Genomic DNA, 12696 nt, shown 5'->3' on the forward strand with positions numbered 1-12696 from the left:
TTCTTGTGATTTTAAAAATATACACACATTAAAAAAATATATACAAACATGCATACATGTACCCTTACCCTGGCCTTGTTAAATTTTCACATCAACAAAACGTTCTCTTACCCCACTGTAAATGCTGCTGGAGACTGGTTAAATGGAAATCCTCCTGAGCCTGAAGGCTGGGCTGTGGCGGCAGATGTGCCAGGATTTGCACCAAATGTGAACACTCCTGATGGATTATTGTTTGTGAAATTGAAATTTGTAGTGCTACTGCCAAATTGGAAAACTGAACCTGTAATAGTACAAGTAGAAGTACTTCAAAGGTTTGTTTCCTTAAAGCAAGACTGATAGTTTTTCTATTGATGACTCTCAGACCTTTATATACATACAAAAACATGGAAAGGGTTAAGCTCTCTTAAGCCAGTTTTTAAAGAAAATTAAAATATCTTCTCCACTGACACATAGTAGTATATGGCACCTCCAAGAAGTGACACGGCTTACCCAAGACCAAAAGAAAAAGGACAGGGTGGACCTTCTGGTTAAAGACAGTTAAATCAACAAACACATTTAGCTCTATCTTCTTCACAAATCACATTAAAATAGCAGTGAAGGGAATTTTACAAAGACAGGGAAGCTATAACAGTTTAGAAGCTAGATGGCTGATCAGAGCTAAATATTAAACTGACAGTAGGGAAGGCAGAGAATTCCATTTACATTCAACATACACAAAAGGTTGAAGTGACTTTTATCTCTAAAAAGGAGGATGAAGGTGGGACTAAAAACAAAATACTAACGGGTGGAATATCTGTTTAAGCAGCAGATATCCAGATCAATCTATTACTCAACAGCAAACAAGATGGTAATGTCTCTCCTCTGTCAGAACAGAAATTTAGTCTAGTTTAGTTTAAAGCTCTCTAAATCGAGGGACAGCACGTGCAGGGAATCACTGATGCCACAGAAAACAAAATTCTGCATAGGAAAGAAAATCATAGCACACCGTATGACTCAGCCATGAAAAGCATTTGCATAATCATAATGCTGATATAATTACAGTATTACTATATTGGGGGTTGGGAGAATATTACCTCCCAACTCTTCCATATTGGGGTAAAGGGAAAAAAAAACATCAACAAACCCTGCTTAAATTGATTACCATGGATAGGCCATCGTGGCTCAGTGGCAGAGTTCTCACCTGCCATGCTAGAAACCCAGGTTTGATTCCCAGTGCCTGCCCATGTTTAAAAAAAAAGGTTACCATGTCACAAAATAGGAGACATTTTGCTAGATAAATGGCAATGGACCCATATCCAGAATACATTAAAAATTCCTATAAATCAATAAGCAAAAGTGAAACTTAATACAAAAACTGCCAAACCAAATTATAAACAGAATTCACAAAAAATGAAATAAAACAGAATCTAGATATGAGAATTCTCATAGGATATAAACTGGCATATTCAATCAAGAAAGGTACATATTATTTTCTAAAGCATAAATTATGCACACCTTTTAATTCAGCAATCCTACTCCAGGGTGGATCATAGAAAAACATGCATTATATGCACCAAGACACATACAAGAATGTACAATGCAGCATTTCCTGATAGCTAAAAACAATTCAAACATTTATCAACATTAAACACATCAATTGTAAGATATTCATACAATTCACTCTACAGCAACGATAATGAAGAAACTATAAGAATTAACATGGATGAACCTTACAAATAAGGCAGAAGCAAGAATTAAAAGGATATATACCATATAGTTAAAAATAAGGTAAAACTATATTTTTAGCAATACATAAGTAGCTAAATTTTAAATAAAATGCAAGAAAAGGGATTATCATAAAAAGCCAAGAATGTCACCATTAGAGTGGTGAAAGGAGAGGGGAATGTGCTCAAAAAGTGATAAAGAAATACTACAGAGTGGTACTTACACAAGTTATTCACTTGAACACTGCACTGTTCATTTATGCTTTATGCCTTTTTCTGTATGCAGTTATATTTCACAATTAGAAAAATACCAAACAGTGAAATGTGAAGAATACATGATTATAATACAATGTGTTAGTCATATTAATTAAGTCAGGGGACCTTTGTTTCAACATGCAAGTCATGTGGAAAGGCTAGTGTTATCAAATAAAATGTGTCATGAGATGACTTGGCTGGACTGTCCAGGACAGAGTACTGTCTCATAAAGAGGCAAGTTAACGACTAGAAAATAGGGTTGAAATATGGGCTAGAGAGCCCCAATGAGAATTAAGAGTTGAAGAGAAATGAAAATGAATGATTACATACCTAAGTCTAAGAGTAAGAAATAATGACACTTAAAAAATTAACTTTAATACCTTAACAATGTTTTAATTTTGTGAAAACTGGGAATATTGCTTATAATAAGTGTGATCATATACCTCTCTATTCTGCCCAGATACAGGAGACATTAAAACCTCAGTACATAAACAAACTATATCACAGGTACACACTTACTGGAATTAGGAGTTGTTCCAGGGCCAAATGTAGACTGACCAGGCTGTTGTCCAAACACAGAAGGCTGGTTACTGCTTGACACTGTGCCAAAAGTAGGTGGTGGTGCAGGTTGAGAACCAGTTGAAAATAATGCTGTTGAAGATGATATAGATCCAAAGCCTGTGGGATTAGGCTGGCTGGCACTTTGACTTTGTCCAAATGTTGGGGTCTGGTTAGCACCAAACGCTGGACTGGCAGATGGTGCTGACGGTCCAGTGCCAAATACAAAGGAGGATCCTGGAGAACCAAACAAATACTTTAATCACCAGGATTACCAAGGTGAAAGAATTCTCAAGAAATTTCTATAAACTCAAAAGCAAATTTCAAGCTTCTTTTCAGATTATTCCTTTGCTAAATCCATTATACCATGATTAAGACAGTTTTAAATAAAGATTAAGAGTATAAAGACAATCTCCTGAAAAGAAGATGAACCACTACATTTTGGGAACAAAGGATTTTTTTGTTTCTTTGTTTGAACCTGTCTGTGAGGGGGTTTCATAGCCTATAATTCTTTAACCTCCATTTTTACATTTGACACAATTAAATCCCAGATGTACAGTAAGCATATAAAAAAGTATTTTCTCATTGTGGAAGAAAGTATGAGGGACTGAACTGTATTTTCATATATCATTTAGCAGTTATCCTTAAAACACCCATTTTTTCCCTCTCAATTCACATATTAAGTTACAGTTTGCAATGTTATGTTCACTGACTCTTCACAAAGATCTAGAAGCTGAAAACAAAGTGTAGGCAAACTCCTCTGGACTGAGTTCCAAGCACCATAGGAAGTGCTGGATATACCTCTCAGGAACCTGGCCCTGGTGGCACCTGGAACTTCATAGCAATGTAGTTTTCACAGCAGAAGCCCTGGGCTGGGGTATCACCTTTTCCTAGCTACTCTGCCCATCACCTCCTGGGGAAAGCTAGTGGCCAACTCAAAATGAGGACACTGGACTATATCATTTCAAAGGTCCTTTCCAATTTTTGAACTTGAAATTTTGAATGAAACTTTAACACTACTTTTATCTGTAGCAAGTTATAATAAAAAATTATGGAACAGTGTTGATGATTATACAACTAAGTGTTGATACTGTAAGATAGTGAATGTATACTTTGGATAGAATATATGGTAAGTGAGTACATCTTATTAAAATCTGCAACAACAACAAAATAACGGAAGCAAAAAAAAAAAAGACACTCTCCCACTAGAAATTTACAATTTTGCAGAAATTGCCTAATGCTATAGACAAGTATGTACTGCATAATGAGGACTGATGTCTAATAAAACAACCTCCAGTGTCTGGTAATTTTCAACTTAATATTTTAAAAGGAAAAGTGGGAAAATAAAATGTTTATACAGATTAGAAAAATTGTTTCTAAGAGTAAAATATATGAAATGTGAACAAAAAATGGACACTATTCCAAATATTGAATAATTACAATATCCCTGGTATAGCTGACCTACAGAGAAGGGATCCATACTGTTTGTGATAACCTGCTATATCATTTGTTAGCTGTTGACACACTCGCTTATAATTAAAGTTTTCTTTTTCAAACGTACCTGTAGAGCTAGATGTGGTTGTAGCTCCAAAGTTGAAACCAGAGGTTGAAGTGTTATTACTACTGGCTCCTGGACCAAAGACAAATGGGGTGACAGCTGTACCAGTGCTTGATGTGGTTGCTGGTTTGCTATCTTGAGAAAATAGTAAAGACTGCGACGTGCTGGATTCAGCAGAGTTGCCAAAGGCAGAGCTGCTCACAGGATTGCTGGCCTGTCCAAACACAAAGGCAGCCACTGGTGGATTGGAGGAAGAGGTGGAACTACCAAATATGCCACCACCAGCTGAAGTGGCTGGTGTATTTGAACTAGAGGAACTGTTGTTTAAGAAACTGAAAACTGGCTTTGCTGATCCTTGATCTGTAAGACAGAAATTATCAAAATCTTTATCAAAAATCTTTAAGAACAGTTTCAGAAAGCATTTTTTACTACTGTACAATCTAAGAAGAATTCATTAGAAAACAGAATAGTAAGTTTTTTTTTTATAGATTGATTACTCGTTGGCCATCTGTCATTTTAAGTTTTGACAAAATCAAATAAATCCACCTTCCTTTTTTATGACTTTTGGTTTTTCTATCTTTCACAGAAGACTATCTATTCAGATTACTAAAAAAATCCCTCACAATCCCAATTTACCTGTTTTTTGTGTTTGGATAACAAGTTCAGATAGTGGAAGACAGTTATACTTTCATGAATTTGATACAGTTCTTTAATCTACCCACAATCTGTATAACAGTATGGGACAGGATTGTAATTACTTTACCCAAACTCAATTTTTTCTGCAGCATTTACTGACTAGCATATCCTGTGCCTACTGATTTGCAATGTCACCTTAAAGAAACACTAAACTTAAAAATACACATGCAGTTGCATCCTCTGACTGGTATTGTCACTGGACTGTTTTAATTATTATAGCTTTGTATATGGTCTGATACAAGAAGAGAAAGCATGCCTGCCTGCCTCCTTTTCTCCCCAAAATTTATTGTGCATTTACCCTCCCACGGGATTTTAGAATCAGCTTTGTTCATCAAAATTCTCCAAAAAATTCTTCTAAGAACCAAAATTATATGCGTGAGGGTAGGGAAATAAATTTTGCACCCAGGAATAAGTATGCCCTTTGTAAGTTTATTATTCAGCAAGTTACAGGTTCTGTTGCTACTATACAATAAAAATTGGAAATTTCAGGAAATACAAATGGGGTCCATTGTCCAGCTACTTATTGCTGGTTTGGAGGAAAGCTATCGATTTTTGTATACTGATCATGGACCCAGCCACATTACTAAAAACATTTTTCCAATGTCTCAGTCCCAGTATTGCCTAGCAGACACACTATGCTATGGGGATTAGTATGATTTATAAAACAAGAAATATAGTAGTTCACTTTCAAGTCAGTTAAAAAAAATGGTGATTAAGAGAGTGTCTACTTCAATGGATTCATTCAATGATTAAATTTGATTAGACACTGTATCATATCTTTTACCCTTTCTAGTACATATTTTTTATTTTCTCGGAAGGATGTTTTTAAATTTCCAAGGAAAATTTAATGGACAAAGATGTTTATACCTATCAATTGAGTGCACAGATTTTTTTTCAGTATAACTTTTCATTTTGGTTGAGGTTCTGATTTAGTATCGTATTTGAAAGTGTTCATGGGTTTCAACTTTAGATTCTTCCGTGTCTGAAAACATCTATATTTTCCCTTATATATGAATATATTTGGTTGGCTAGAAAATTCTAGGTTCAAGATCATTTTCACTTTGAGGGCACTGCTCCCTACTATTTTTAGCATTTGACGCTGCAAACTAAATCTGATACTAATGTGGATACCATTTGTGACAATCAGCTTTTCTCTCTCTTGGAAGCATTCAGGGTTTATCTTTGGTGTTTTAAAATTTCACTATTCTTTTTCAAGGAGTGGGTCATTTCCTTTTTTAAGAGTGTCTTTCTTTACACCTGGGAAATTTCCTTCTGTCACTCCTCCTTAAATGTCTGACGATTGGTTATCTGTGCCTATTTGTCAATGAGGGCCTTTATGTAAAAATTATGCTAGTTAGAAAATATTTCATGAGTTTAAGAATACATACTTTTCTGGATGGTACGTGCAAATTCTGATGATAAAAGCCCACAAAGAAGGGAGAAAGTCATGGACAGATGTACAATATTGTGGGTTTTCCAATAGAACTGTGTTTCTCAAAATTAGATCTATAGAAAATTTCATCAGAATCATGGGGTATTGGAGCACTTAAGACTGAAAACCTCAGGATCCTTCCCAGAGAAATTTGTTATTGGGACCCTCTCAACTATGTTCAGTGTAAACCATTCCTTGACTTTCTGCATTTGTCCTGATATCATAAATACTTCGTAAAAAAATTTTAATACTTACCAGCTGTATTATTAGTCTGTGTTCCAAAAGTAAAAGTGGCCTTTGTTGACGGTTCTGATTCCTTCTCAGATGGTTTTGTCATATTGAAACTAAATGTCGACTTTGAAGAACTCTCATCTTTGGTTTGCTCTGAATTCCCAAAGGAAAACACTGGTTGACACTTTGGCTCTTCATTATCAGTTTTCTTCCCAAACACTAGAGAAGTAGAAGTGACAGGCTCTTGCTGTTTCTCCTCTGTCCTTCCCAAAGCAAACACTGAGGCAGATGGCAGAGAGGCAGATCCCATACTGCTGAAAGTGAACCCTCCTTTGGCTGTAGGCATTTCCTCTTTTTTTGTTTCTGATGTTTTACATGAGAAAGGAGCCACTGAAACACTTTTAGTTTCTATGGTTCCAAAGCTGAAACTGCTCTTGTTCTCAGATGTCACTATAGTATTATGAGCTGCAGGATCAGCGTTAATAACACCTGTGCCAAAGCTAATGCCTGCAGATGAAGATTTAGGGAGTTCATCTTTCTTTTCTTGCTGCCCAAGATTAGATACCCCAAACTGAAATGGAGCTAGAGTTGGATTGCTTAAGCCAGAGGAAAGTCCAAACTTAAAGGTATTATCATTCTTGCTGTCTTTTTTAATTTCTTCAGGCTTAGAATCAGATGAAACTCCAAACTTAAAATCTCCTATTGGTTTAGACTTAAAGCTTCCACTCGTGGAGTTTACAGATCCAGAATCTGATGACACACCAATTTTGAAGCCTCCCTGATCTCCAAATTTAAAGTTTCCAGTGTTTGTTAAAGTCTGAGGAGGCCCAGAAGAGGATGATGGGATTCCAAATTTGAAGGATGAGGCTGCTGGGCTCGAAGATGAGGAAGATGTGCCAAAGCCTTCAAAAATATAAAAGACACTGTAAAGATACTAAATCAATAGTCTAATCCTCTCAAACAAAACGTAATCCTTGAAAGTCAAAACTATATAGGAATAACTTTGAAAAGGTCTACTTTTTAAAATGTTAGCAATGGCAATAAACACGAACCAAGATGATCACTACTCCATATGAGAAGTACATCTCAATCACTACAACTATACTGACATGCCGTTTTTCATCTATTAGCTTAGCAGATCAAAAATAAGCTTTTCATCTATCAGCTGAGCAGAGATAAAAAATACAGTACTGGCGATGTGAATGGGCTAACAGGCTCTTTCATACATAGCATATGCAAGGATAAATTGGCACAAAATTTGTATGTGTGTGGGGTGAGAGGCATTTGTCAGTGTTTACTATAAATGCATATACACACTGATCCAGAAATTTTATAGCCAGGACTGTCTTACACATAAACCATGCAAGATGCTAAAAGTGATCCAAGCAGTTGTGAAGAGTGGAGATATGCCTCACATAATACCTGATAAAATCAAGGGGGCAGAAAGGCAGGTGGTATACAACCCTTTCTAAGAAGGTAAAGGGAAATAAGAATATGTAAAATAAGAATATATTTGCTTAGGATGTGCATAAACACAAGAAACTAAAAGCAGCTATTACATGTTGGGGGAGGAGGGTTGGAATATAAGTAAAATGGTGTACAATAGACAGATTCTTCAATGTGAAGCTACTCATAATTTTTTTTAAATTTTAAAATGTTGTACATAAATATGTTATTTACCCAAGCATCTAAAATTAGTCTAAGGCATAATACTAAAGACAGACCCTGATACTCCTTTTCAGTACCCTCATGTTCCCATCTTATTGGTGTTCCTTCTTATAGATTAAAATCTTCTCTTACCTATCCCTGACTGATGCTTCAGATCTAGTATCTTCTCTTTTCCAACTTTATAAAATTTTGATTGAACTGTAAATCTGATTAAAATAATCCATTCAGGGATATGAAGAACTTAAAATTTTTTGGCCTTCAAAATACATTTACATAGGAAAATATAAAAAGAGTCATTTTCCTGACACATGCTCTAGGAAGTCCAAGCTCAAACCTGACCTACTTACACTGGGCTTCTAGAGATAAAAATTCCTGGCAAGTATGAATCAGGAAATTCATCTAGATGCCAAAGACTATTAACAGTTAAAAACAAAAAATAACAAACTCTCTCAAAGATTCAATAGCATAAAATAGAATAGTGCTTTACCTAGTCACAGAAAGATGCCTAACGGCTGATAAATAATCCTACTCAGACATGAGCTCAAGTTCTGAGGCAAATACCTCATTTTATGTAGATTATCAATAAAAAGAACATTTTAAAAACCAAAGCTATTTACAAATATTCACTCTCAACTGGCATTATAAGGAGATTCTCTACCATCATCTCACCTTTAAACTCAGATTTTGTGCCTGGCTTTGCACTTTCACACGCTACACATTTGGTAGAATCTGCTTTATTCTGTACCAGGCATACTTCACAGTCCCAGCTTCCCTCAGGTTTCTTAAACTTGTCCAATCCTAGATGGCTTCCAGATGACAGAGCGACAGAGACAGATACAGTGCTGCTACTTGAAGCAGGTACTGAACTCTCTAAAAAAAATGGGAAAACATATGAAAAAAGTAATTTACATTATGTTGATTTCTTAATGACACCAACTACGTTTAAATGTTCTGTTTTCAACAGTTTTTCCTACTAAGACTCAAGAAAAATGCCTAAAATATATATATTACATATTACAAATAAAACATCCCAGTCATTTAATCTTATAAATGAGCAGTGTGCATTCAACTTCCTCAGCGGTATGCTCCCTCTTCACTCCAAGCTTGAATTTCTGTGGGTTTAAAAAAAAAATCATGCTCATGAATTAGGGGCTATTCTGCTTTTTAAAATACTCACTTGTTATAAAGGGTTAAAAGGCACATGAAAGATGCTCAACTTTCCTGGCTGTTAGGGGAATGCACATCAAAACCACAATGAGATATCTCACACCCACCAGAGGATGTGAAGAAAGGGGCACACTTATCCATTATTGGTGGGAGTGTCAAAAGGTACAACCGCTGTGGAAGACAGTTTGGTGGTTCCTCAGGAATCTACGTATAGAACTGCCATATGATCTGGCAATTCCATTGCTAGGCATCTATTCAGAGGACACGAGGGCAAGGACACAAATGGACATTTGCACACCAATGTTTATAGCAGCAGCATTTACACCTGCTAAGAGATGGAAACAGCACAAATGTCCATCAACAGACGAGTGGCTAAACTCGTGTATATATATATATATATGTGCTTATACACACACACACACACACATCATGGAATATTATGCAGCTGTTAAGACAGAATAAAGTTATGAAGCATGTAACAACATGGATGGACCTTCAGGACATTATGCCGAGTTAAATTAGCCAGAAACAAAAGGTCAAGTACAATATGGTCTCACTGATATGAACTAACATTAATGAATGAACTTGGAGAATTTTATTTAAGAACAGAGGCCTTCAGGAGATATTAATAGGCTAGATTTTGGGAAACTGGACCTGAAGGTATACAGATTGTGCAACAGGATTGATTGTAAAAATTCAGAAATGGACAGCACAATACTACCTAATTGTAGCACAATAAGTATACTCAATGAAGCTGAATGTGAGAATGATAGAGGGAGGAGGGCTGGGGGCACAAATGACACCAGAAAGAAAGACAGATGATTGATTTGAATAGTGAATAAAAACTTATTTGCAAAGTTCCCTTGGGGGAATGGCAAGAAAGGGGGAAAACTCAATTTCCCCATTTGCAGAATTCCTGATATTCTCGCAAGCAGTGGGGACACCCAAATCAGTAGGCCGAGCCCTCAATGTTGGGGTTTGTTATGAAATTTATCCCCACAAAGGACAGGCTAAGCCTACTTAAAATTAGGCCTAAGAGTCACCCCTAGAGAACCTCTTTTTTGCTCAGATGTGGCCTATCTCTCAGGCAACACAGCAAACAAACTCACCACCCTCCCCCTCTCTACATGGGACACGACTCCCAGGGTGTAAACCTCCCTGGCAATGTGGGACAGAAATTCTAGAATGAGTTGGGACTCAGTATCAAGCTGAGAAAACCTCCTCAGCTGAAAAGGGGAAGAGAGAAATGAGACAAAATAAAGTATCAGTGGCTGAGAGATTTCAAACAGAGTTGAGAGGTTATCCTGGAGGTTATTTTTACGCATTTTACAGATACCCCCTTTTTAGTTTAGGGTGTATTAGAGAGGCTAGAGGAAGTGCCAAAAACTGTACAGCTGTGTTTCCAGTAGCCATGTTTCTTGAAGATGAATGTATAATGATGCAGCTTTCACAATATGACTATGAGTGTGGAAAACCTTGTGTCTGATGCTCCTTTTATCTGTGATATTGACAGATGAGTAAAAAAATGTGGATTAAAAATAAATAAATAATAGGGGGAGCAAACATTAAAATAAATCGAGTAGATTGAATTGCTAGTGAACAATGAAAGGGAGTGGTAATGAGTATAGAAAAAAATAGGGGGAACAAAGGTTAAAATATATTGAGTAGATGGAAACACTAGTGGTCAATGAGAGGCAGGGATAAGGGGTATGGTATGTATGAGTTTTTCTTTTTATCTCTTTTTCTGGAGTGATGCAAATGTTCTAAAAAATGATCATGGTGATGAATATACTACTATTTGATGATACTGTGAGCCACTGATTGTTCACCATGCATGGAACCTTTGTATATTAAGAATGTTCATGTTGGTATGTTGTTTTGGTTTGATAATAATAAAAAAAAATGAAAAAAATGCTCATTTGTCCTTAAAGAGTCTTTGTCAAATTTCTTCAAAGAGTACACATTTTAAGATATAAATCATAAGCAAAATACTAGCCACAAATCATATTCATTTCAAGATCTCAAAGCATAGGTCATTTTTGCATAGAAGTGTTCTAACAACTGGACACCCACTATATTCACTGTAGTTTTGCTGTATGCTAGTCATTTAAAAGACATTTTTTGAGCACCACAAGATGTACTCAGGTCCTGGAGGTAAAGATTAATAAAATGTTGCCTGTCTTGCTCATGGCCTAAAGAACAAAGAAGCAACTAAGCGGCAGTAGAAGGATTCAAAGAGGTAATATTTAAATCTCCAAGTAGAAATACTGAATGTTTGGTGGAAGGAGGCCCTGGATAGATGACTCAACAAAGCACAAATGAATGAAGAGATACAATGTTTAGGAGAGCCACTCATTCTAATGCCCCTACTTTTGTAAATGTTCTACAACTTCTGTCACTTTTGCAATCATTATCTATGATTCTTATCTGTATTTTATAATTTACAGGTATGTTCGTTTCCATCTTACCAACAAAATCGCTCCCTGGGTTTCCATCTTTGGTACCATCTCACAAGCTCTCATCTACTCCCATACCTTTAAACACCAACAAAAAGAGTTCCCTGATCTGTATCTGCAACCCACACTTCTCTGTTGAGTTTCATCTTTGTAGACTCTTAGTTGGTGGTTCCACTACTTGGTTACCTTGGCTAGATGGCTCCTCCTCCCTTATCCATTTCACAAATCCCTTTCATTCTTTTGGATCCTATTTTCTTTCAAGCTCTGCTCATTTCTTCCTGTAATAATTATTATGGTCTCCTTGAGACCTCTGGTCTCGATTCCTTGAAACCTATCCTCAGAGCCACCAGTACCATGTGGTTTTTGCTTTTCCTCTTAGTCACTCCTTTAAAAGAGTAATCATTCAAAAGTTGCACTCCTGTCACTCCCTTGAATTACCAGAGTTCAGTTTTAGGCCATCTTCTCTACACTCAACTGTCTAAACTTATGTCACCTCTACTCCCAGACTTCAAATACTTAACTACGGGCTAATGACTTCAAAATCTCTTATCTCCAGCCCACAGGGCCCATATCTGTCTGTCCAAAGACCTCACACCCGAATATCAACTTCAACAGCTTCAAATGAAGATGTCTTTTACAACATACTATTCTACACCTCTGCATCCTTAATTGATTTCATTAGAACATGGCACCCTTATCTATTGTCTACAGCATGGTTATAACCTCCTAATCTGTCCTTTGGTTTGCAAATTTTGTCTCCTTCATCTTCATCCTACAAAAAGCTACCAGATGTGTTTACTGGCTTTCTCTTGGGAACAATGAAATTATCTAAAATTGAGAGTGGTAATGGAATGTTGACTTTGGACATCATACATGAGGCCCAGTAAAAAGAGCTAGTTGAAAATGCGCTGAATGAGGAGCAGATTGGCAAATGACAGTGCAAACATATGATCGAACACAGTGCTGCTACAA

The 12696-nt window shown here is 36.4% G+C and overlaps 1 protein-coding gene across 2 annotated transcripts in view; it reads right to left on the reverse strand.

Annotated features, from left to right (window-relative positions):
• Positions 1 to 12696, reverse strand: part of NUP153 (nucleoporin 153) — a 99133-nt gene that overhangs the window by 5128 nt on the left and 81309 nt on the right. For both annotated transcript variants that reach the window (XM_077143417.1, XM_077143415.1), the window contains exons 17-21: positions 8771 to 8971; positions 6458 to 7336; positions 4078 to 4434; positions 2478 to 2753; positions 112 to 280 (exon numbers count right to left, since the gene is read on the reverse strand). In XM_077143417.1, the coding sequence (XP_076999532.1) occupies positions 112 to 280; positions 2478 to 2753; positions 4078 to 4434; positions 6458 to 7336; positions 8771 to 8971 (1882 nt within the window). The remainder of the gene's footprint in view (positions 1 to 111; positions 281 to 2477; positions 2754 to 4077; positions 4435 to 6457; positions 7337 to 8770; positions 8972 to 12696) is intronic.

The sequence above is a fragment of the Tamandua tetradactyla genome, chromosome 25 (assembly GCF_023851605.1).
Source record: "Tamandua tetradactyla isolate mTamTet1 chromosome 25, mTamTet1.pri, whole genome shotgun sequence".
NCBI classification, from domain to species: domain Eukaryota; kingdom Metazoa; phylum Chordata; class Mammalia; order Pilosa; family Myrmecophagidae; genus Tamandua; species Tamandua tetradactyla.